Raw genomic sequence first — 26,090 nt, 5'->3', positions numbered from 1 at the left:
AGCTAAGAGCCAGAAATCAGTGAAGTTGACATCTTTTCTTGCTCAGGGGAAAGCTGCTGATAACTAGAGAAAACTGCAGAGTTCACTAACTGTTCAGCTTTAATTACGTGCAAATGATTCTTGTTTTAGTGACGTAAAACTGACTTTCCCTATTGTACAGTTGGCAGAAAGAAGTTAATTGAGCAGTCCAGAAACTTGTTCTGTACAAACCATGCAGTTCTCTCTTTCAACTTGTCAAAAAAGATGTTATGTTTTGTTTAAAGTAAAATAGGCTTATCCAAATGCTTACCACTCTAGCAGCCAATACAGGGTTACCATATTGGGTCAGTGCATAGGAACAAATACAGCTGCTACTGCTGAAACTATGAAATGTTACCACCAAATGCAGCAAAAACCCATTGAACTGGTGCTAATCATAAATGGAGATGTGGGAGACCAGATGGCAGATCAGAATATAATAGGAATACATGAGCTGGGTATGAGTAGGTGCCTTTCCCTAACATAGCACTCTCTATGAGAAGTTCAAAATTCAGCACTTTTCCTAACAACAAAAACAATAGGATAAAGATCAGCTCACTGGGAGGCACTGAGCCTAAGAGAAGCAGAATGTCTTCTGGAACGCTCCTGAATGCAGGGGGAGGGTGTCCATTGCATCATTCCTTAGGCTGGTGCAGAGCGCTCCCCGTTCTCTCTACCCAGTCTCTGCTGGCTGAGTGCAGAAGGAGCAGCATCATGGCTACACCCCCTTTCCATCTTCCATAGTGTGACTAGCATTGCTAATAGGACTGGGAGGAAGTAGTCCTTTCACACATAGGGGCGTAGGGGCTGTTTTCTGACTGGAACCTGCCTGGGCATGTAAGAAAAAGAGGAATGCACTGTGCACATTCCCCAGCTTTTTCACCCTGTCTTATCAGGCCTTGCAGCCTCTTGACCCACCACTACATGTGCCTCTAGGTCTGAATCTCAATTACTCTAAGACCTCTTTACATTCCTCTGGCAGCATACACACACTTTAAGGTACTTTACGCTGACAGCCTGTTGTGAAGGAGCCTTAAGATGCTTGAGAATTCAGAACTTTAACTGTGTGTGGAGAGAAAATGGATGATATTACAAGCAGTGTCACTAGGAGGGAAGATAGACAGGGACTTTATAACACCTAGGACAGTGCAGAGAATTCAACATGAAAAAGAGTCACAATCAAGTCACCTGAAGGGACTACATAGCAGTGAGAAGATGGATCAAATTGGTGAGAGGTAGTAAAGAAATATACAAACACATCAGTGATCAGTGTGATGCTTGACTGAAAGCAACAAGTCGGAGACACCATCAACTGTTTAATACAATGAGAGCTTTTAAAAGGTTTGAAGCCAAGAGTATGTAACATCAAATTAAACAGTAATAAAACTTGATCAGAGGCAGTGGGAAAAATAAAAGGAATGCAGTGCAAACCTGTGCTAGTAGCAAAGTAGAATAATTAATTTCACTCTCGAAATTATACCTATTGCTGGAATGTAACCATCAGTTTACAGTCATTTAGTTGGTGGTGATGCTGTAGAGAATAAATGTGAAATTTCCCAGGGTGACTCATTTTATCATATTTTTTACTGGGAATTTTCCTTGCTTTAAACACCTCATCTCTCCATTCACCAATCTTCACCATCCAAGGGAGTGAGACTTTTAAATTTTCAGTAGTATGTTTAGACAGTACTGCTCTGATTACTACATTCATTCTTGTCATAAACAAAATCTCTTGAGCTAAACACATTGTCTTAAACAGCAGCTGCTTTACCTTTACTGTTATAATCTGCAAACAGTTATGAACATATCTGTGTCAAACTAAATACCCTATTTTGTTTTGTGAACACTATTTTGACTGTAAACTGCACTGTACCTTCACTTTTTCCTTTTTACCCCCATATGGGATTCCAGAAGGTCTTAGCAGATTAACATTGGAGAACACTCAAGAGGTTTTAACTTGGAGGGTCTTCCATTAAAATGGAAGCATACTAGAACAGTGAGCTGGGGGAGTCATCTGAGAGAGGGGACTGAAAGGTTGGGTGGGAGAGCAGAACCAGAACAAGAGGCTATGCAGGAGGAGAATGCAGAGAGGAAGAATCCTGGAATCCCTGGAAGGTCATTAACTAAGACCCAAAGGACTCTTAGGAGGGGTGAAGAAACTGAGGCAGGGATTTGCATGCAGGTTTTTTCCCCCCGTAGATCTGCATATTTCTTATGTTTGTCCATGAGTAGAGTGTGATTGGTTTAGAAAGTCCTCTGGCAAAGTCTCTGTGTTAGTTGCTTTAACAGTCATTAAACCACAAAGGGAGAAATAGTAATCTAGAGGGGCCACAGCTTCAGTAGAACTCTGGGCATACGTAAGAGCTATTGTGGGGGAGGCCTTTTGTTTCAAGGATTAGGCAGTTGGACTGTGGAACCTCATCTCTCAGATAGTTAGTCTAGACAGAGAATCTCCACCCCGAGAGCATGCCTGGATTCCCACAGACAGTGTTGAGACTGCCCAGACGCAGCAAGCCCAAGAGCATGCAGGATCCAAGGGTTGGTTCCAAACACTGCAGACTGGTGAGCATCCAGCAGGGCGAGCTCAGCTAGGATTATAACAAGTATTGATTTAACTACTACATTCATTCCTATGGTAAACAAAATCTCAAGCTAAAATCTCTTTCTTCAATAGTAGTTGCTTTGCCTTTGCTATTATAATTTGCTAAAAGTTATGAACTTACTGCAGGAATGTTTATCATGGAACTTTTTAAAGAAATCTAAGACTAAATGAATACAGAGCATGGGATACCAACCTAGTTTGTCCATAGAGTCTTTTTTCTTCAGGAGTGATCCCTTTGACTCCAGCAGAGTGATCATTAGGGCCATCTGAGGCTTTTATAATGATGCTTATTTCACAAACCTATATTTGCCACCACTGGTTCTTCCATCATTCTCTATCTGTTCTAATTGATTACTTGGCTTCATTTCCCCTGTATTAGAGATGGCTAGAAAATGGAAATCTCTTCTCATGAAAAATTTCACATTTAAAAAAAAAATGTTGTCCAAACCAGAGTCAAAACTGCAATATCTTTTGTGGGAAGGGATTTCAGGAAAAATTCCACTTCAGTTCTTCTGAAATGAAATGTTTTGGCTTTCTCAAGCAGAAACTGAAATTGATAAAAGTCTTGCAGGCTGGGGGGAAGGGATAGTTCAGTGGTTTGCACATTGGCCTGCTAAACCCAGGGTTGTGAGTTCAATCCTTAAGGGGGCCACTTAGGGATCTGGGGCAGGAAAAAAATTGGTCCTGCTAGTGAAGGCAGGGGCTAGACTCAATGACCTTTCAAGGTTCCTTCCAGTTCCAGGAAATTGGTATATCTCCTATTATTATTACCTAGCTGGGGTGCTTAGTCTCACAAATCCCTTGCAGCTGTAGGAGCAGGAGACACAGAAATCTGGTTTCAGAGTAGCAGCCGTGTTAGTCTGTATCCGCAAAAAAACCAGGAGAATATTCTATGCATCCGAAGAAGTGAGCTGTAGCTCACGAAAGCTCATGCTTAAATAAATTTGTTAGTCTTTAAGGTGCCACAAGTACTCCTGTTTTTTTTACAGAAATCTGGGGTGCTCAACCTCTCCAGCCCCTGAGCTTGCATGAGTACCCCAGTGCTCTGCCTCTCTAGCTGCTGGAGTTGAGGGGAGGCTGCACATCTGGGCTCTCTGCCTCTTCAGTCCCAGAAGTGGGAGACAGACAGGGAGGGTGAAAGCCCAGGAGGCAAGAAGTCAGGGTGCTCAGCCTCAGCAGCCCTCCTGGAAAGCTTTAGTCTGTTTCACTTTCTGCCTGAAATTGGCTGGTGCCTTCCAGACAGGCTGCCATGGAACCATCCTTTCAATTGTCCCAGCAAATTTTTCAGCAAAACTGAAACTTTCGCACAGAAAATTTAAATTTTGTTAAAAGGGCATTTTTCATTGGAAAAACTTTCTAATGAAAAATTCCCACACAGCATCACCTTATATCTCATGCTAATACCTATGGTAGGCTTTCAGTAAAATCACCATATGGAATGGGGAGACTGGAAGCACCAATACTCAAAATTCAGTTGTTTGTTAGATATCAGATGGGGCATGACCATTAGGTTACATGTACTTGACACTGAATCACTGAACCAAATCATGTTTATAGCAAGGACTGGCGAAACACATAATGGTTGGTACCAGAGCCCCAAACATTTTGTGTCTCCAGATACATTGATGCAAATCTCACAGAGCAGATAGAAAATGTGTCTGCATATATCTGCATAGGGGTCTTTGAGTTTTGTACTTCTGAAGGGAAATTTCTAAAATTTTCAGAGGAAATCATTTTAAAAAATCGCAGTTGTGCAGATCTCTCATGTGTGTGCATGAGTGTGTTTGGTGGTGGTGGCGCTTTAACTGTTGGTTTACAATGGCTATTGCCAGAAATGAGGCAAACTTTCATATTACTGCTCCTGAGCAAATATTCATATCCTTATATGAATACAACAGATGACAATGTGGCTAATATGGTAATGCAGATTTCATACCTAACACTTGAAAGTGACTCAAGATTATAATTGTCAAGTTCTCTGAGAAATGACATGGGTATAGAGGTGGGCTAACTGAGAAGCTGAGAGGAACAACTGACTTAATCCTTGAGGCCATTTGAATTACTCTCAGTGAAGCTGGTCTGGAATTTTTGATGAAATGTCTTCCCCCTGAAAAAAGTTGATTTGTGAAAACCAAAAAATTGTTCATAGAAAAAAATAGTTTTCATCAATTTCTTGACTTGAGAGAATGTTGCAGAAAAAAGGTGTCAAAATTGTTTAAACATCCCGTTTTGACATTTTCTAAATGAAAAATTTTGGTTTCTCAGTTGGACAAGACTTTTTGTTTAGGAATTAGTTTACTAATTATAGTGAAAAAAATAAAATAAATAACTAGAAAAAGGTTGGAACTGAAGTGAAGCTGAAATTTTTTTTCGTTTGTTGACTTGTGAAAATTTTCAAGATTTCAACTTTTCATCCTTATTCTGGATGAGAAGAATTTTCCAAATTGTGAATATTTTCCCATGATGGGAAAACAGTTTCCTGCCCTGCTCTAATGTTCAGTGCAGGACCAATCGAGAGAAGAGAAGGTGGCCACTTTTGACTCCCAGATCCGTGGGACTTCTGGGAGGTTAGTTCAGCCCTTTGATACTTTAGAGCAGACTCAAGACCCCTCTAAGTTACCCTGGTTTATAACAACCCCTCGGGCCATTAAGCTGGCCAGGTACTGCTGGAGCACTGCAACCTCTGACCATGCCCTCTCTCTCCCTGGCACAATTTCCACCATGCCCCATATGCTGCATAAATTTAAGTGGGTTTAAGTTTCACTGCAAATAATTTACAAAGTTCCATTAGCTAAATATTATAGAAAGTGAAAGACTCAATTTAATTTTCCAAGTAACTTTATAAGATTAAAAATTTAGTAAAAAAAAGTCAAAATAACCATAAACTTACATCAATATGTAGGCTTGGGGCTGAACACGGAAAGGTGTTTTGTTTGTTTGTTTGTTTTCCTTTTAAGGCACTATGCCCTGGTGAATAAACACTGTTTCCATTTGAACCAGTCAATAAGCTCAATTCTCTGGTGTAATTCAACTCCTTTGAAGTCAAAGGAGTTACATGAGAGATGAATTTAGCTCAATATGCTTACACTACAAGACACATATATAGTATGTCTAAAACACAAAAACAACAAAAAAACCCGACTACAATATTTTTTGCAGGAAAAACCTTCCTGGGGCTCTCTCAGGTTAATAACTGCAGTGGTGCACAGTGGCAACTATTTTTAATCTAGTCTAAGCAGTCAGTTAAGCTCTTTAAAGTACCCAAGCTATGTGGAATGCACAGTGAAACACAATTCTCTCTTTCCTTTTCAAGTGAAAACTTTATCTTCTCTTCTTGTTAATGAAAAAGATTAGTTTTGATTTAGTATTTGCATGACATTGTCTAGGGCAGCAGGCACTTGTTATGACAATGGAGAAATTTAGTTTGCTTTATCTTTAGTAAACTAATGTATCATCAAATGAGAGATCCAACTGAAAAAATACTTTTTAAAAAAGCGAGGAACACACCTAAAACACAAACAGAAAAACAGATATGGAGATCCCAGTTTACTGTATGCATTGATAACATCAATCCTGAGACCACTTACTTAACTGAGTTATCTAGTGGGATCACAAGGAACAGAAAAGCCACCATTTCTTTATTTGACACTGGGTCCCTTCTGTAATACATAGAAATATAATTTCTGCTGTACATTTTACTATATACGGTTTTCTGTTATGTCTGAGAATCCAAATAGGATATAACTGTAGCTTTGGTATTCTGGAATATACCAGAAGTAGTCAGGGAAGTCCCAGACAGTCACAGAATCCATGACCTCCCTGACAGAATCGTATCCTTACTGGTTAGAGAATGCTTAATCATGCAACCCTGACATTGTCATAGCATAGCATATAATGACGTGTAATATCTGTTTATTTTATTTATTGTATTGTGTCCAGCACTCAAAGGCTTTGACACAGGATGTCCCTCAAAATGTATATTTTATCATTTTAATTCAAATCTATCCTTTAATAGTGTTAGTTCCTTATCTCATGCCCCGAAGCATAAAAGTCATCCTTGTATAGAGGCCCAGATAACCCAGTGGAGATCATTCACATTATGGAAGTCACATGCTTTGTCTATAAAAGCAAAAGTGCAATTCTTCTATTACTTATAGATCAGTATTGATAGAAATTTAACTTGACTATATTTGCTTTGAAGAAGTGCTGGATGTACCACGTTTCCTGGACTCTGGTGAATGTCATGAATTTCATTAGCATCACCCCCAACCATCCCATCCATTATTTCTCAATAGCTGTATGATAGTTCAGCTCTAGAGAATAGACTATTTCTGAAATAACTCTGTGCTCCTATTCCAGTTGGTCAGAGTAAACTCTTATGAATTAGCTTAACACAAAAACATATATATTTTTTCAAAATTGTTTTTTTTAACATAAAAGCAAAAAGCGTTAAGGCTGCCTAACCTATACAGGCATTCTATCTCTCTCTAAACTATACAGAGATAGAATAATAGAAATGTAGAGCTGGAATGGCTCCCAAGAGGTAATCTAGTCCAGCCCCCTACACTGAGGCAGGACCAAGTAAATCTAGACTATCCCTGACAGGTGTTTGTCAAACCTTCTCTTAAAAACACCCAATGCTGGGAATTCCACAACCTCCTTTGGAAGCCTATTCCAGAGCTTAATTACCCTCATAGTTAGATTTTTTTTTTCCTAATATAACCTAAATCCTCCCTGCAGATTAAGTCCATTACTTCTTGTCCTACCTCCAGTGGACACAGAGAACAAATGATTCCCATCCTCTTTATAACTAACGGCTCTTAACATAGCTGAAGACTGTTATCAGGTCGCCCCTCTGTCTTCTTTTCTCAAAACTAAACATGCCCAGTTTTTATGACCTTTTCGCATAGGTCAGGTTTTCTAAACCTTTTATCATTTTTGTTGCTCTCCTCTGGACTTTCTCCAGTTTCTCCACATCTTTCCTAAAGTGTGGTGCCCAGAATTGGACACAGTACTCCAGCTGAGGCCTCAGCAGTGCCAAGTAGAGCGAGACAATTGCCTCTCATGTCTGACCTATGACACTTCTGTTAATACATCGCAGAATTATATCAACCTTTTTTGCAACTGCATCAAATTGTTCACTCATATTTAATTTGTGATCCACCATAACCCCCAGATCCTTTTCAGCAATACGACCACCTAGTCAGTTATTCCCTATTTTGTAGTTTGCATTTGATATTTCTCTCCTAAGTGTAGTACTTTGCACTTTTCTTTATTGAATTTCATCTTGTTGATTTCAGACCAATTCTCTAATTTGTCAAGATCATTTTTAATTTTAATCCTATCTTTGAAAGTGCTTGCAACCCCTTCCAACTTGGTGTCATATCCAAATTTTATAAGCATATACCCCACTCTATTATCCAAGTTATTAAAGAAAATATTGAATTTTACTGGACTTGAGACTGACCCCATTAGATACACACTCCCAATTTGGCAGCAAACTATTAATAACTACCCTTTGAGTATAGTTTTTCAACCAGTTGTGAACCTACCTTACAGTAATTTCATGTAGACCACATTTCCCTAGGGTGCTTATGAATTGAGAATGTCCTGTGGGACAATATCAAAATCCTTACTAAAATGAAGATATATCACTTCTACTGGTTCTCCCCTACCCACTTGGCCTGAAACCCTGTCAAAGAAGAAATTCGGTTGGCTTGCCATGATTTGTTTTTGACAAATCCATTTCTTATAACCCTATTATCCTCTAGCTGCTTACAAATTGATTGTTTAATAATTTGTTCCTGTACCTTTCCAAGTATCAAAGTTAGGCTGACCAGCCTATAATTCCCTGGTTCCTCTTTTGTTCCCCTTTTTAAAGAAAGGTACTATGTTTGCCCTTCCCTAGTCCTCTGGGACCTCACCCATCCTCCATGAGTTCTCAGAGATAGTTGCTAATGGGTTGGAGATTGCTTCAGCTAATTCCTTAAGTAACCTAGGATGAATTTCATCAGGCCTTGCCAACTTGAATACATCTAACTTATCTAAATATTCTTAAACCTGTTCTTCTCCTATATTGACTTGCGTTCCTTGCCTTGTGTTGTTAATATTAATTGTGTTGAGTATCCTGGTCAGGTCACCATTAACCTTTTTAGTGAAGACTGAATCAAAATAGGCATTAAACACCTCAACCTTCTAGATGTCATCAGTTATTAGCTCTCCTTTCCCACTAAGTAGAAGACCTCATTTTCCTTTGTCTTTCTCTTGTTCTTAATGTATTTATAGAATCTATTCTTATTGTCTTCTATGTCCCTTGCTAGGTGTAACTCATTTTGTGCCTTAGCCTTTCTGACTTTGTCCTTACATTCATAGAGTCCTAAATTCTAAGGCCAAATGGAACTATTATGATCATCGAATATGACCTCTAGAAAATGTGAATTGTCTGTTAACAAAAGTATTTGCTCTTGTTCGTTTAAGGTGAATTTGGAGAAGTATGCAGTGGACGTCTGAAGACCCCAGGAAAACGGGAGATTCCTGTTGCCATTAAAACTTTGAAAGGTGGCTATGTGGACAGGCAGAGAAGAGATTTCCTGAGAGAGGCTAGTATCATGGGACAGTTTGACCATCCAAATATTATTCGCCTCGAAGGAGTTGTTACAAAAAGTAAGTTATTAATCTATTTTATTTCTTCCCTGTTGTGCCCCTGGTTTGGTATCAAAATTAAGGGCATCTTTCATGTATAAAAAAATGGGATTGCATTCCACAATAATGCCCCAAACCACCGGTGTATGGAAGTTACTATAAACTTTGGGGCCAGTATTTTAGAATAGTGTAGGATATGTGTATTTAATAAGGGATGCTACATCTCTATAAAAATCCACCTCATTCAAGTAATACCTTTAGAGGTTAATATGAAATAGGATTGCAGTGTTATCTACTGGAAAATTGAATACAAGAGAAGAATCTAGAATCCCAAGTATTGTGAACATGAAGGCAAATTACCTTGCAGAGATAGGAAAGTGGTAGCTATATTTTTTGTTTCCCACAGCCACCCACTTTCTATCATTCTGTAGTGTTACACTGATATTAGTATCTGAATGAACTCATTTCCTATCTACACGAAAGTAAAAGTTTAAACCCTTTGTTAAAAAAATGTTGTACATTTGCAAAGCCTTCAGGAAAATGTTATGAAGAAAAACAAAAACAGTTCATTCCCTATTTTTAATTTAGAATAATCTATTAAATTTCTTCATCTTTATTCCTATTCACAAGAAGCAAAAAAACAAACAAACAAAAATAATAAAATAAAACCCTTATTGTTCCAGCAATACCCTGATCATCTTAATCCATATTTTTGTTAGGTTAAGAAACTTTCTAAAGAACTTAAAATGCACAGTGACTATTTAAGTCTGAGATGAAAGTCCTATTAACATTCATGAAATGTATTCATAGCAAACTTTTTGTAAAAACGAATTCCAAGCCTCAGGAGTCATGATATTCTCATGAAATCCTTGCTATACCCAACTCATGATGTTTGCTGATTTGCAATGCTTCCTTCTGTTTAGTTCTCTCTTAAAGTGGATTTAGACTTTATGAAAGGTAATGACTGATAGTATAAAGGAGTGTCCAACATCGGCAGTGCAAACTTTTCTGTTATCACCCCTTCAAATTGTCTAACCTAGACTTGGGAGACACTATGTACTAGAAGTAAGATGGCAGGCTGGTTTTCTGTGGTTAAGGCACTGAACTGGAACTGTCACAGACTCGCTGTGTGACCTTGGGCAAGTCAATCTCTCTGTGCCGTGGCTCCAAATCTGTACAATGTGGATAATAATGCGTCCCTTCCTCGCAATGGCATTGCCGTGATAAATTCATTAATGTTTATGAGGTGCTCAGATACTACAGGGATGAGGACCATATGCCGTAAGCTTCCAGATCAGTATAGTTTGATCCTCATTATTGTTCAATCATTGATCACTCTGCTGAAACTAGCAAGGTTGCCAATTCATGCCAGGTAAGATACCATTGACGGGAAAAAGCATGGTTGTGTGAGATATGGAAATCTATAGGATCTTAATTGAAAGCAGCTGCTTGTTTTGTGTACACTGGTGGATAGCCATTCGATAGCAATAATCACTTTCAATCTTTACCAACCTGGGCTGTTTATGAATGAATGTCATAGAAATGACTTGACTCCGTATCCCATCTCATTAGCTGATTCAACAGTGTAACTTAATTCTGAAAGAAGCTAGGAATTGTGATTCACAGTAGTTGTTTACATTCAGTTTCATGTTGCATACCTAACAGAATAGAATATACTTTGTGTTTAATCTTTGCCACACTTCTAAATTATCTTATTTATAATGTGTTGCATCCATTCTAGTGAGAAGTGGGGCAGGAGTTAGAAACAATGAAATCAGTGTAAGTCTTTGTTCCTAGCACTGGACAGGTAAATTTGGGTCTTACATCACCTTAAATCAATATGATAATTAGCACTTGTTCTTTCCACTAAGGACTGCAGATACCTTACTATTGCTTTTAGAATATTTGCCTAAAGGTGATATAGGAGTATGTGCTCCTGTAGCTTATAGTTATAGTTACACAAAAATGTATTGCTGTCAGATTATAATAAAAATCTAGCATTTTGATCTTTAAAAAAAACAACTATGTAGGATGCAACAGGATTAATTCTAGCACTGTTTTATTGGTGCAGTTGGGACTATATTGACAACAAATTTCACTTTAAATGCTAGACTGTGCAATTTGCACATAGCATGAAGTAAGGAGCTGTGCAGAGCTGACCTACTCTGCCAGGAGGGGTTCCAAGTTCCCTGGTAAACAGAGGGAGCATGCACTCTGCTGCAGTCCTTCTGCTTCCCAGCATGTTGTGTTGGTGTAGCCATAGCTCCATCTCCCCTCACTGCCTCCTTTGGGACACCATATGCCCCTGGTGGGTAGTGTGCATGTAGTCCCTGTGCTTTCTTGAGAGTGCAGAGTCTGCAATTCTGCCAACACAAGCCAAGAAGGAAGGGAGGTTTCTTACTCCCCCTGTGAACCCCTAGAAAGGTCAGACAGAATGTGTCCCTAGATGCCTTGTTTGTTGATAAAATGATTACAAGGTGCTTTGTCTTAAGAGGTAGACTGATAACAGCAGAAACTGTTTATCTGATATGCATCTGCATTGCACTAAGCTGTAGAGATACATCTGATAGAATAAGTTTGATTAATAGAGTTGTACCACTATGCTTAGCACATACTTTCCCTTCTAATAGCCCTCAGCTGTGTAGCTGTAGCCATGGCTGGTATATATTGCATCAGTTTGCAAAGCAGTACTCTCCTTAACTAAGTCATTGGCTATTGAACTACAAAAGAGAAAGTAATTGATTGCAATAAACAGAAGAGCGCTACCAAACAAGTAATTATTGACCGGGGAACAGCAAATGCTTCCATGCATTACACAAATGATAGATCTTACGTTGCATTACCAAGTAAGCAGAAGTTAGCATTTAAGTAATAGTATTCCCCAAAGTTGCCCTGTGTGTGGCCTGTCAAAGAAAAGAATGCTATAATAGCCCTTTCACAAATGAATAATTCTGCATTTAAAGGATTTATTCAGCAGATTTGTAATTTCCTTTTCTGACTGTTGTCTTTCTTACATGTGCCAGTCATGCCCCCGTCCCGATGGCAGGGAGAGCTGGGTATAACTCCTGCATCAGCTCTGTGTCACCAGAGGATCCAGTTACAGTGTGATGGTCCTCCCATGGCCCATTTTGTTGGCTGTAGGAACACTTTCTGCCAGCAGTGCAGACCAATGCAGGCATGCCGCAGCACAGAATCTGGGCCCAGCATTTCATTTACATCACTACCCAAAGGGCCAGACACAAAAAGGAGCCGTTGCTTACACTGGATTTGTTTTAGAAACACTATTGATTTATGTGGGTTGCAATAAAAAGGCCATTTGTTGTCTACAGATCCACTCAGATATGCTTGTCTAGAGCAGTGGAGAAAATCCATGTTTTCCTTTCAGGTCAATCTGCTGTAGTGATGATGTTAGGACTGCCTTTGGGAGCCCTGGTCATGAGCCAGTTTTTGTTTTTCACTCTGAGCATACTCAGCTGAGTTTGTGTTTCTTTAGCCTCGCTGACAGCCTTTCATAAATGGGTGTTGGAGAGGTGAGGAAGCTGCTTGCTTCATAGTACTCAGATGTCGCTGTGACCGGGGTCCGAGGGGGGCCACACTGAGGTTGCTTAATTAGGGCAAACTGCAAAGAATGGGGCAGACAATCCCCAAAGCTGTTATTCCAGCTAAGTTATTCCAATACTTAGTTCCACTAAGCTAGCCAAAAACAGCTTCTATAATATCTTACTGGTTATACAGAAGCCAAACACAGTTCCCTTAAAAGCAACCCAGCCTTTGGGCTCCTCCCAGACAGCCAAGTCATAGAATCATAGACTTTAAGGTCAGAAGGGACCATTATGATCTTCTATTCTGACCTCCTGCACAACACAGGCCACAGAATCTCACCCACCCACTCCTGTATCAAACCTGTGTCTGAGCCACTGAAGTCGTCAAGTCATGGTTTAAAAAGACTTCAAGGTGCAGAGAATCTTCCAGAAAGTGACCCATGCCCCATGCTGCAGAGGAAGGTGAAAAAAACCCAGGGCTTCTGCCAATCTGCCCTGGAGGAAAATTCCTTCCCAACCCCAAGTATGGCGATCAGCTAAACTCCGAGCATGTGGGCAAGACTCACCAGCCACACACCCAGGAAAGAATTCTCTGTAGTAACTCAGATCCCACCCCATCTAACATCCCATCACAAGCCATTGGGCATATTTACCGCTAGTAGTCAAAGATGAATTAATTGCCAAAATTAGGCTATCCCATCATACCATCCCCTCCATAAATTTATCAAACTTAGCCTTGAAGCCAGTTTTTTTCCCGCCCACTACTCCCCTTGGAAGGCTGTTCCAGAACTTCACTCCTCTGATGGTTAGAAACCTTCGTCTAATTACAGGTCTAAACTTCCTGATAGCCAGTTTATATCCATTTGTTCTTGTGTCCACATTGGTACTGAGCTTAAATAATTCCTCTCCCTCCCTGGTATTTATTCCTCTGATATATTTATAGAGAGCAATCATATCTCCCCTCAGCCTTCTTTTGGTTAGGCTAAACAAGCCAAGCTCTTTGAGTATCCTTTCATATGACAGGTTTTCCATTCCTCGGATCATCCTAGTAGCCCTTCTCTGAACCTGTTCCAGTTTGAATTCATCCTTCTTAAACATGGGAGACCAGAACTGCACACAGTATTCCAGATGAGGTCTCACCAGTGCCTTGTATAACAGTACTAACACTTCCTTATCTCTACTGGAAGTACCTCGCCTGATGCATCCCAAGACCACATTAGCCATTTTCACGGCCATATCATATTGGCGGCTCATAGTCATCCTGTGATCAACCAATACTCCGAGGTCCTTCTCCTCCTCTGTTACTTCCAACTGATGCCTCCCCAGCTTATAACAATAGTTCTTGTTATTAATCCCTAAATGCATGACCTTTCACTTTTCACTATTAAATTTCATCCTATTACTATTACCCCAGTTTACAAGGTCATCCAGATAAGGTCAGCCCTCCTTATAGTACCACTGCCTGAGCCATCTGTTGATCGCCATAATCTTGTCACACTTTTGTTGCCCTTCTCTAGGAACAGGCAGAATTCCACTGAAGATCACCTGAGCCTCGATTTCCTTAAGTGTCTTCCCCAGCCTGGCAGAGTCTCCCTTGATACGTTCCAGCGAGACTCTAGCCGTATCATTCGTTCCCACATAAAGGACAATCAGCAGATTCTTTCCTGCTCCCTTTAGGATCCTTTTCAGCTTCAGGTCCACATCCAGTATGTTAGCACCTGGCAGACAGCACACCCTTCTGTTCTCCGGATCAGCTATAGTTACAGGCCTGTCTATTCTTCTCAGTAAGGAGTCCCCAATCACCTCGACCTGCCTTTTCCTGGTTATGGTGCAATTCTCCGGTCTATCCCCTGTTCCCTCTGGCTGCAAGTCCTCTTGATTCCTATTCACCCTCGCAATCCTCTGCAACCCATCCCGTATCCTCCTGGGGCTCATGTTTGGTGTCATCTCCATTGACTCTTCCCCTCTCCTTATAAAGCTAGCTGCTCTTCTCTTCTTCCTTGCCCTCTCACCTTCAGCGACCACCTGCTGTGCCCCTTCTTCATTTTCCAACTCCGCAAACCTGTTTCTGAGCAATATTGTTCCTTCACTAGCCCGTCTTTTCCTCTGCCTGGTTCTCTTAGTCACATGCTTCCACCGTCCACTTTCCTCACCCAGCAGTCTCCCCTCAGAGTTCTTTGGTCTTGCTTCCATCTGCAAGTCTGAACTTTTCCCTTTGGCCTCATCATGTCTTTGCTCTGTCTACCGCTGAAACCCCCTTCTAAACCCGAGTCAAATATGAAAGTTCTACCAATTCCAAAGGATCGGACACATTACCTCCCAGGTTAATGAATATTTCAGATCTTTACCCAAATACACACTACAGCCAATTCTTATTAACTCAACTAAAATTTATTTAAAAAGAAAAGAGAGAGTATTGGTTAAAAGATCATTATACATACAGACATGAGTACAGCTCTGAGATCAGTTTCATAATAGAGATGATGAGCATTGGAATTGCAAAGAGTTCTGAAAATTAGTCCATAGATTCAGTCCAATGTTTCATACCCAGGGTGACCCAGATGGGACTGGAGATCTCAGTCTTAGATTCAAACTTCACTTGAATAAAACTCAAGCAGATCTGAGATAAAAAGGATCAGGACCCAAGGGTCCTTTTTATAGTGTCAGTCCTTCTCTTGACAGGAGGGAGTCCTCAAGTGAACAATAGGCTTTTGAAGTAACCTTCTGTTTCCTAAACATCAGTAATTAGCTACATGGATTAACATAAGTTAATTATCCATTAAGCAATTTATCACAGACTTTAAGGAGACTCAGACAATGACATTACTTCACCCAAATTTCATCTAAATGTTAATATTTCTTTTTGATCCCTGAATTAACAGAATACAGCCCTAGACAGGAACCATTTGGTTACATTGTTAAACTCTAACAAGATATAGTAAACATAGACTACTACAATCACTATCTTCTCCAGTTCTTTAACACTACAAGTTTACATTTCAAAGTTCGAGTCTATCTAACATTTCTTTGATAGCTACTTGTAAGGCATTTCCCTAATTACAATTTACATACTTTCCTAATATGTCTTCAAAGGTAGAATTTGGGTCATTTACCCTGCTAGTTGCTTAATCCTCTGTCATAGTTGCCAAAGCCAGTTGTCACAGTTGAGGGAAACTGTACCTGTATTTCTCCCAGTGGTCCACTAAGGGCACCCACACTCAAGCTTCCCAGTGTTGCCTTTTTTGGGTGAAGATTCGTGTCTCTCTCCCTTCTGACCAGGGATTCCCAGGCTCTGCAGTTTCCTAACTTTGTTGTGTTATTCCCAGTAGATATGTTGCCCAAGCACACCCAGTTGCTTTCTGTACAGAGACACTTAACAGTGTGACTGACCATAGATACCACACAGCTCTTTTTATGCAATCCTATTTCATTATTGGGGTAAAAGCACTCCAGAGAAAACATATTAAAACAATAAAAGAACCCACATGCATGCTAATAAGCTTACCAGAGAACCCCCCAATCCTTCCATGGGCTATGGCAGAAGCAGTCCTACGACACCACATGCACAGGGTGTTCTTTGTAGTCACAAGTTTATCACAGCTTCAGATCAAAACAGGCACTCAGTCTTATGGAGCCTCAGCAGGCCCAGTACTTCCAACCCTAATCTAAAGATTGGGGGTCTCCTTGGACAGGCTTTCTGTCTGCTTGCTGGATCAGTAAGAAGGCTCTGAGACAGTTTAAAACCAGACTATTTATCCAAAAATCCTTTTGTTGCCTGTTGGTCTTTGGGGAATCCAGTTTGAACTACTATATGTATATCTCTCCAGGGGAGTGGTTTCAAAGGGCTGATAACAGAGGAAGTACCTTAGTACCCCATCCTATTAGCTGTACATACAATGCCACAATAACACATCCATAATTGTATTTTTACTACAGTGGACCCATTTGTCCAGGATATTACAGGATATTGTCAGTCTGTCGTGCCAGGGTTTAAGCTCCATGGGAACAGGACCCATTTGACATCTAAATCATGTTGTATTCTATATTACATAAACCCAGGAAAATCCCCCTCCAAGGCAAGCTCTGTGACCTAAACTATGAAGGTTAGTCGCCCCCCTCCCCAGTGCTCTAACTATTCTAATTCATTTTATAGCCATGGCCTCCTATTTGAAAACAACAGCTTTTGCATATTTCAGAATTTGAAAATGTCACTCTGATTATTTGAATCTTTTTGAAGAACTCATGCCCTTTATATAACATGATATGTAGTGTTACTCACCAGAAAGGTTCAAAATTATCCATCTAGCAGGGGAGGATGGAAGAAGGTGACAGCCATATTCTTGGTTCTATGTCAGTCCATGTTCCAGTAATGATAGGTGTAAGTTTGGTATGACACTGGACACTTTCGTTTATCATTTTCTGAGTGTTGTGCTCAAGTGACTTTCAAATCTAGAATGCCATAGTGATTGTGAAAGCCATAAGTCAGCAATATGACAAATCAAATTCAAACCTTTAATCATAGAGCTCCCTGTCAAACTAATGTATATTGCAGAAGAGGGCAAACTTACTGACCCTCTGAGTCACATACGACAATCCTCAGAAGTTCCAGAGCCAGGGCACACCTGCCAGGGCCCAGGGCTTCATCTCCATGGGACGGGCTCCTGCTGAAGCCCCAAAACCTGGCAGGAGTGACCCGTGGGGCAGAAGTCCCAAGACCTCCCCTCCACTGAGCAGAACCCCCTCCCTGCTGCAAGGTAGATATCTAGACACCACCACCCCCCACTAACTGGTAAGTGAGAATGGAGGGAAGGCATGCAGGGGCTCCGCGAGCCATACTTCAACGGTAAAAGAGCTGCATGTGGCTCATGAGCCACAGTTTGGCCACCCCTGGTATATTGCCTTGTCTCTAAGAAAAGAGTCCAGAGGACAGCAACATCTTGCACTGTTCATGATGAGGGCAAAGTAGCAGCATGATCCTAATTCATTGCAATTTGCACTGTGTAACTTTGCATTGCAGATCTCTTCTTCACTCATTACAAATGTCAGCAAGGGATATCAATGAATCTTCCTCCTGCCTCACCTTCCCTACCCCCTCAGGGAGGATGTTATGTTTTAAGTCTTTGAGCCCTCTGGATAATGCATCAAACATTGCTCTTTTCTCCATCCTATTAAAAGGTGGAGACTATTAAAGTGAGTTCGGAATTCACTTTGGAAGGTTACATATTTTACAGTACAATATATTTATTATATGCTGTGTTGTATGCTTGTCTATTATGCAAAAGGATGATGTAATTTTGAGTTTGTGACACTTTAATGTCAACCACATATCATGAGATTTTACTTTCAGCCAATATAATTTTACTGTATAAAAAAAATTGAAAATTAAACTTTAAACAGTGACTTTCCAAACTTGGATGCAACATATTAGTTTACATAATGTCTTTAGCACTGTGTACCAAGGAAAAATGTGAACTGTATTACTATCTAGTAATTGTTTTCTAAAATGTAAAATTTTGAAAGTAAACAGAAAACATCTGACTTTAATAAATGCCAAAGCATATACTTCAAATGTACTGTATTTCCATAAAAGCAGCAAAGAGTCCTGTGGCACTTTATAGACTAACAGACGTATTGGAGCATGAGCTTTTGTGGGTGAATACCCACTTCGTTGGATGCATATCCACGAAAGATCATGCTCCAATACGTCTGTTAGTCTATAAGGTGCCACAGGATTCTTTGCTGCTTTTACAGATCCAGACTAACACGGCTACCTCTCTGTATTTCCATAAAGGTTTATAACTGATTAATTATATAGTTGCAGCCATTTTTATATTTGGCTATATAGCAGTGTGGTCAGTTTCGTCCCCTTGGATCAGAGTATGTAAGTCAAAGCTGTATCAGTCGTTGACATCTACAATATTAATAAATAATTTGAAAACCAAACAAAAGTGTATCTGCAACCATAACAAAACTTTTTAGTTTATCCCCATAATGCAACACTGCTAAGAAATACCTGTGAAGTGGAAGACCATGCTGAGTTCCGACATGAAAAGGAGCACCCACAAAAAAGTACTTTTAAAGCAATAATAAATAATGTTGTAACTTTAGCAATGTAGCAACTTTGCATGGAGAAGCAATTTAGAATAGATTAGTGAAAAGGGAAACAAAAGCCATAGTATTTGGTTAAAACCTACTATGGGCCATATTACAATCATGATATATCTCACTCTCAGCAAGTTACTGTGGCATCATTGGATTTTCCCATTCTAAGTATAGCTAGTATACTATGTAGCAAATATTGTGGTGAAAGTAACTGGTGTGTTGTGGTAAATGTTTGAGTTTTTAATGACACATACTGTATTAATGAATGTGTCTAATGAAGCATATTGGAACTATATGCAAAACTTCATGGGACAAATTCATCCCTGGTGTAAATGGTATGACTCCTTTTGATGGAGTGCCCACCTCACACTGGCTTGGAAGGGGTTAAGGTGGCCAGGTAGGCCAATTAACTCCCCTGAGTGCACCTGGAGGAGGAGCCTGGGAGCTGGCCACTAACTAGGAGTAAGCTCAGCTGTGCCAGTACAGCATACAGCCAAGTAGCTGGCTACAGGTGGGGGCTGCAGGAAGGCAGGCTGCAGCCACTCCCTGAGTAAAGGAGTTGGCAAACCCAGAGAGGGGAGAAGCCAGTAAAGTAGGGAAAAGCCCAGGGGAAACAGCAATGAGCATTTAGGAGATATAGGCCTTGGCTGCATGTTATAGGGTCTCTGGGCTGGAACCCAGTGTAGTGGGCAGACCTGGGTTAGGGTTAAGGTTTGGGTTCCCCTACCAGCCATTGGGTAATAGCACAAGATGTTGGAGATGCCACCCTGACAACAGGGTCTGGAAGGCCTTTCAAATCCCTGGAAGGGGAGGAGCTATGAGAGGAAACTGCAAATCTGGGAGTGAGTGGGGTGGCAGAAGGAGACAAGATGTGGGAAGATACCATGGGAGGGAGAGTGCAGGCTGGTGGAGCTAATTCCCAGGATGACCAGCAGGAGGCGCTGCAAGCAGTGAGTGAACCCCATGCCACTCTTGTACAGCCAATGGAGTTACACCGGTTTATAAAAGGATTCAATTTGGCTCACTGTCTTTATTTTTCTTTGAATATTGTTTAAAAGTTAAATACCATTGCACATTACTGTAAGTTTAAATGGTGCCGTGGTGAACTGGAAAAAAAAACCAAACAATGAAAGATCAGCCGTATATTTTCACTGGATGTGTTTTATTAAAAAGGGATCCAAAATGAAGATTTGGAAATTAGAGCTATGGATCATGTCTGACATAAACAAGACAAAAGTAAGCTATTTTATCCACAACACTTTTTGTAAAATAGGTTACCCTTAATGGACTCATATCCAGAGTACCTACTTAATGTAGATAATGCTGAGTTATTAGTATTAGACAAAAAAATGTAGGGCTTACAAAATATATGCACAGTACCCTGCATATAATTTGTGGAAGGTTTGTTCTGCCAAGACCTACAATACCCAGTAAATTGGTTTTCCTAAATGACAAGTACTTAAAAGGAATTAGCTCTTAAACCCCTAGAAAATTATTCTTTTCATTTGACAGAACTTTTTGGCAAGAACCAAAAGGCCTTTATGGTTTCGAATAGTTCCACTTTTTGTGTTCTACTTCTCTGTAATGTAGCTAGCAAGCAATACAGTATAACTGTCAGCTTTGCTGTGTGTTTCTTAGGCTGATAAGCAATGAAAAAAAGTATATTGTCAAGTGGTCAAATAACTAACATCTTGTTAGTAGTAGCTTAATCTGACCATGATACCATGTCTGCCTTGACTAAACCTTGATAAATTTTTTTTTCAAAAGCTGCTTCTGTAAAGAAAGTAGGTGGCAACTGGATTTCACACTCTCTGCAGGATCTTTTTTCAAAGCTGGCTGTATTTAATCACATAGGGCCTGTTTTCCAAAGGTACTTGTTGTCTAAAGATACAGATAGGTGCCTAGCCTCTGTTGAAAATCCCACTAGGCACCTATCTACATCTTTAGTCACCTAAATACTTTTTAAAATCAGTCCTTTTGTTATCCACAAGGTTTATTGTTGTTTTTTGTTTTGGGGTTTTTTTAAGAAAAGGCTTGATATGACAATCAATTTGCATAATTAACATCATTACCAGCTGCAAGCAATTGCATTTCAGGATAGGTTTCATTCTCCTGACTATATTATGTAATTCCCTGTTTTAAAATCCCCATTAGGAGTGAGAGAGAAGACTGAACTTTAAATTGAACAAATTAGTTGTAATGGGTAGATGGGGTTTCTTGTGAATACAGTCCAGAGAACTAATGACTAAAAGGGACACAGGTTCAGTTGCACTGATGAGGTTTATTTCTTATTTACATTGCTGATTTTGTGCTTGTATAATAGAACTGTTATAGTTTTGCCCTAGTCGTGGTGATAACATTAGTGATTATTTTGCAAATTAGCAAATGAGTAAAAAATAAAACAATTTAAAAAGAAATTAAGGGCACTGATTCATAAACTGTATTTTATTCATTTATTTTATTAAATATATATTAATTTGTTATAACTTTCTTCATTACCTCAGAGTGCCCTAGTAAATTAACTGTACTCTCATTTGTAAAATGAATAGTCTTAAATCCAGTTGCATCTCTCTTGCTGATAAGTCTTTGATGAGAAGTAAGAGGAGACCATTGGATTTAATGGTAAAACTTCTTGGGTGTGAGGTTTCCCAAAATGATGATTAGGGAGATTCTATTGTGTGTTTAAGCTTGAGTCTAGAAGTGTTTGATCATATCTGAAGGATTATTTTGTACACTTTTAACCTAAATTTAAAAAATACAGTCATTTTCTCTGTACATTCAGTAAAAGCTTTGTCCCTTTGTTTCATTTCACTATAAATGCTTAATTTTAGTCCTACTTTCAATATTAAGTCATCCTGTGATAGTGCTGATAGTTGTGCTGTGGTTGCATCAAGGAGGTGTAACTTGACCAAGTGAAAATGCATTTTTGTCACCTACTAATGAAACCTGCAGCTCTTAGGATTAGCTTTATTTATTATCAAAATAGACAAATTAATAGTGAGGGAATAACAAGCTAGAGACAAAGCTGGTCTTACAATGTGCAGATGTCCTGTTTATTTCAACCCCTTCTGCACAATACATACACGGCTCGGTTGTGTCTCTGCAGGGCTCTTGTATTTTGGAGGTAGATACGCAAGTGCACCACTTCAACATCAGTGCCTAGAGGCACTTGTGCAGTGCTCAGGTAGAATGCTTTTATGGGCACTAGCAGCAGCCCTTACTGGGAGGTGAGGCACAAGCTCACCCTATCTCCCTTCAGACCACCTCAGCCAATGCATTGGGTGAGAAAGTGAGACTGCAGAAGCCGGACTTTCACGCTGCTCAGACACATCCTCTTTGCACTGAAAAGTACTGCGGGTGGAACTATGACTTTCATGCACTTTTGCGGTCAAAGAGCCTGATTTTCCTCTCACACGGTTGTAAATAAGGAGTAACTCCACTGAAGTAAATGGAATCACCAGTGTGTCCTCTCTTATTGGTTTTAATCAAGCCCAAGAAGTGCAAGCTTTGGGTGTCTGGCTGCCCCTTTTGTAGGTGCACAAGGGAAGGATGTACTTTCTATCCCCACTCTCTGCCACCCAGTTGCATAGGGGCAACTTGTATCTGGCCATCAATGTATCAAGGATGGATCCATAATATGATTTATTGAGTATAATATTGGGTATATAAAGTAAAAATTGGTGTGTGATGGGTGAGGGTATTGGAAAATTAAATGAGCACCTTAAAGTGAGGCTTTGAGGCCTGGCTTGTAAAGAGTGGACAGAGTAAGCAGGGACTCTAGAAAGAATACAAATACAAAAGCCCAACTGTAAAATAATTGATTCATTCCTTAAAGTATCGGTGGCAGAATTTAGTATGTGTTGATTTTAGGCATGTTAGTGAGGCAGTGTGGAAGTCAGCTGAATTGGCACGGGCAGTAATAGTTTAAAAAAAAAAAAAGAATAAAAAAGGACTTTCAGGTTCCTTGCTGCCAACTGAGGTTAATTTGGTTAAAGTTGGCCTTAGCATAAAAACACGGCTGGGTGGTTTTCTATCACAGGAGAGTAAAGTAATTTCAGTTTTAGCCATGTTCATGTGAAGAAGTTCTAGTACATCCAGCACACATCTGCCAGACTTTTAATAATAAGAGCAAGTGTATCATCTGAAGCTAGGAAATGGAAGATAATACTGTAACTAATCAGCATAGGGATAATGGTCATGCATTGAAAAACTCATCAGTTCACCAAGAGGAAAAGTGGGACAAAGAAAATAGTGAAGGGCCTATGACTCAGCCCTGGGAAAAATTTAGTATTAAATCATACAAATTAAACAAACTAGTTACTGAATGCCTGCGAAGATGGAGAAGACAGATAAAAAACTATCCAGAATCTGAAAAACAAGCCACAGATAATGACAAGTGAGGTCTTAGTCTAGAAAAAAAAATTAAGCAGCTCTGGATTTGTTGTCTCCATGATGCGCAGATTACAAGTAAAAGGTGTTATTTTTACCTATCAACGCTGCAAATGCAGTCAAGGTCGCTGAAAGATAAAGTGAGTTATTTTCTTCTTGTGCATCAGCACCAGTAATAAAGGTTCTGCAAGCTGAACTGAGCTTTCACCTATACCTGCCACAACCTCGTTGTCTTCCACTTGTACCCTTAATGACACCTGTGCAACACTGTCATCTTCCACAGTGTCTCACAGGTATTACTGATTTGAATTTGGTACAAAATTTTCGTGATGCAAAAAAGGAGTAGATGATTTTCGTGATGCAAAACCGTAGTTCACTCCATCTTAGCTGTATTTGGGTTTGCAGAACTACCCGACGTAAAGTGCAGTAAATGTATTTGCATCACTCAAGTGAGCAAATGTCACTCTGAATTAGAACAGGGAGTGGTCTGCTAAATAAAAACGTGCTATTTTTAAACAGTCACTTTTCAGAGTAGAGCTGCACTTTCACTATTTTAATAGTGCAAGATGCAAAAGGTACATCCAAAAGAGTAAGCCATGGGATCACTGGGAGTGATTTCTGGAATAAATAATTAGTACCTGGAAATGAGCATTTTGAAGGAACAGACATATTCAAACAGTATGTTACCTCGAAAATATGTCTTGCAAAAGACCCTTTGGCCAAAGTGTTGTACCAGTGTGGTCTGGCCCTCTCATGGCCTGTGGCTGTGGGGCCTGGAACTGACCAGCCCTGTTCTGAAGTGGAACCCCTTTAGGAACCAGTGTTTGGGATTGACAGGTTGCAGATAGGATTATGAGATCATGAGAGCCTCCAGGGGAGTATGAAGGGGGCTGGGTGTATGTGTGTGAGGAGCGTGCAGGAGTCAGGGCAGGAGGCGTGTATGGGGGGTGCAGGAGTCAGGGCAGGGGGCTGGGGATTGTGAGGGGGTGCACGGGGCTTAGGGGTGGGGGGTGCAGGAGTCAGGACAGGGGGCTGGGGAGGTGTGAGGGGTGCTGGGAGGTTCAGGAGTCAGAGCAGAGAGCTGGGGAGGTCTGAGGGGGGTGCAGGGGTCAGGTTGGGCAGAGGGCTGGGGTGTGGGCTGGGGTCATGTGGGTGCTCATGGCAGGGGGCTGGAGGGGATATGCCCAGATTCCAGCCCCTTCCCCAAGGCTCCACCCCCGCCTCTTCTCCTCCTCCTCCTCCCCGGAGCCGCGAGCGTGCTGAGGCTCCGCTCTTCCCCCTCCCTCCTGCCAGCAAACACCTGATCAGCAGCAAGGAGAGGGGAAGGGGAGGGAATGTAGCACCCTCCCAGGAAGAGGCAGGGGAGGAGATTGGCTGCCAGCAGAGCCTTCCCTGCAGCAGCAGGAGCCGGCAGCACCAAGCTTCTGCCCCCACAGGAGAGAGCCACTGGTGCCATGGTAAATCCAGTACTGCCTGAAATGGACTTGGATCTGGCACTAGTTCTTTCTTGGGATGATGAAATAGCCTGCCAGCCTACTATTGTCATTTCATACATACTGCCTCATTTAAACTTACATTTATTACCTCAAAAGAATGACAGTATTTGCATATAACATAAGAACTGTCTTATGTTATATGTCTTAGGAGTATAAAAGGAGTATAAGGAGTAACTGTCTTAGGAGTATAAAAGCGTTGAGACTGAATTTAGGATTAGAAGAGATGCTACTATGTTGTTGTTTTCTATAGTAAATTATTTTGGTGTGCTAAAGGCATTCCTGTAGTTGCATAGCAACACAGACGTTGCCATGCCAGACCAGTGGTCTATCTGGTCCAGTTGGTCAGTTCTATATACTTAAAAAGAAAGTGCAGGAAATTCTATGCAAGAAAATTATAGAATAGCCTGCTCATTGGGAAAGTTTCTTCCAAACCCCCATGAGGTAGTGGTTGATTTATGCCTGAAACATGAGGGCTAATATTCCTTCTAAAAATGTTTGTGTGCATGTTCTCCAGTATAAATATGGATGTTTTTATCCATGTAAATCCTTCTTGAATTGTACCAAGCTCTTAAACTCAGTGAGATACCCAGTGGAAATTAGGCTTTGTAGACTAATTTTGTAGAAATCCACTGTCTTTCAATTTCATTGAATGTCCCAGTAGTCACTTATTATGAGGGGATAATAGGAATGTCCATTGACCATCACTGTACCTTTCACTATTTTGTTATATATCCCTTTGATGTGTCTCTTTAAACTAAACAATCCCAATCTTTTCAGTCTCTCCTCATTATTCCTATTATCCCCTCATAATAAGTGACTACTGGGACATTCAATGAAATTGAAAGACAGTGGATTTCTACAAAATTAGTCTACAGACTATTGCAATTTCAGCTGCTGGGCTGGGATTTTCAATATGAGGGGTCTGGCTATGTCATACACAGTGCCGCTTGGCCCATCTGCTAGTGGGGTTCCATACAGGGTTGCTGAACCATATACCCCTCCCCAAATCTTTCAGGAACTGTTCATGGGAGAACAGTGGTAGAGGGAAATGGAATCACCAGAAACATACATAACTTCAAATTTCTGTGTGGCTTAGTGTTGTGGCATGACATACTGTTTGAAATAAATGTTTTAAGCAAGAGTTTCCAAGATGTTGACCTTGATATATCTGGAGCAATGGAACAACTGGACAAAGCAAAGTCATACCTACAGTCTTACCAGTCAGATGAGGGATTTCAAAATAATCTGAAGAGTGCACAGAAGTTGGCAGAGGAACTTCACACTGAAGCTATTTTCCCA

At 40.4% G+C, this 26,090-nt stretch overlaps 1 protein-coding gene across 6 annotated transcripts in view; it reads left to right on the top strand.

Moving 5' to 3' along the window:
• Window positions 1–26,090, top strand: part of EPHA6 (EPH receptor A6) — an 855,214-nt gene that overhangs the window by 674,646 nt on the left and 154,478 nt on the right. For all 6 annotated transcript variants that reach the window (XM_039534481.1, XM_039534488.1, XM_039534472.1 and 3 more), the window contains one exon: window positions 9,098–9,283. In XM_039534481.1, the coding sequence (XP_039390415.1) occupies window positions 9,098–9,283 (186 nt within the window). The remainder of the gene's footprint in view (window positions 1–9,097; window positions 9,284–26,090) is intronic.

The sequence above is a fragment of the Mauremys reevesii genome, linkage group 1 (genome assembly GCF_016161935.1).
Source record: "Mauremys reevesii isolate NIE-2019 linkage group 1, ASM1616193v1, whole genome shotgun sequence".
Classification (NCBI taxonomy): Eukaryota; Metazoa; Chordata; order Testudines; family Geoemydidae; genus Mauremys; species Mauremys reevesii.
Note: the sequence above shows the minus strand (reverse complement) of the source record. Positions and strands in the feature narration are given on the sequence as shown.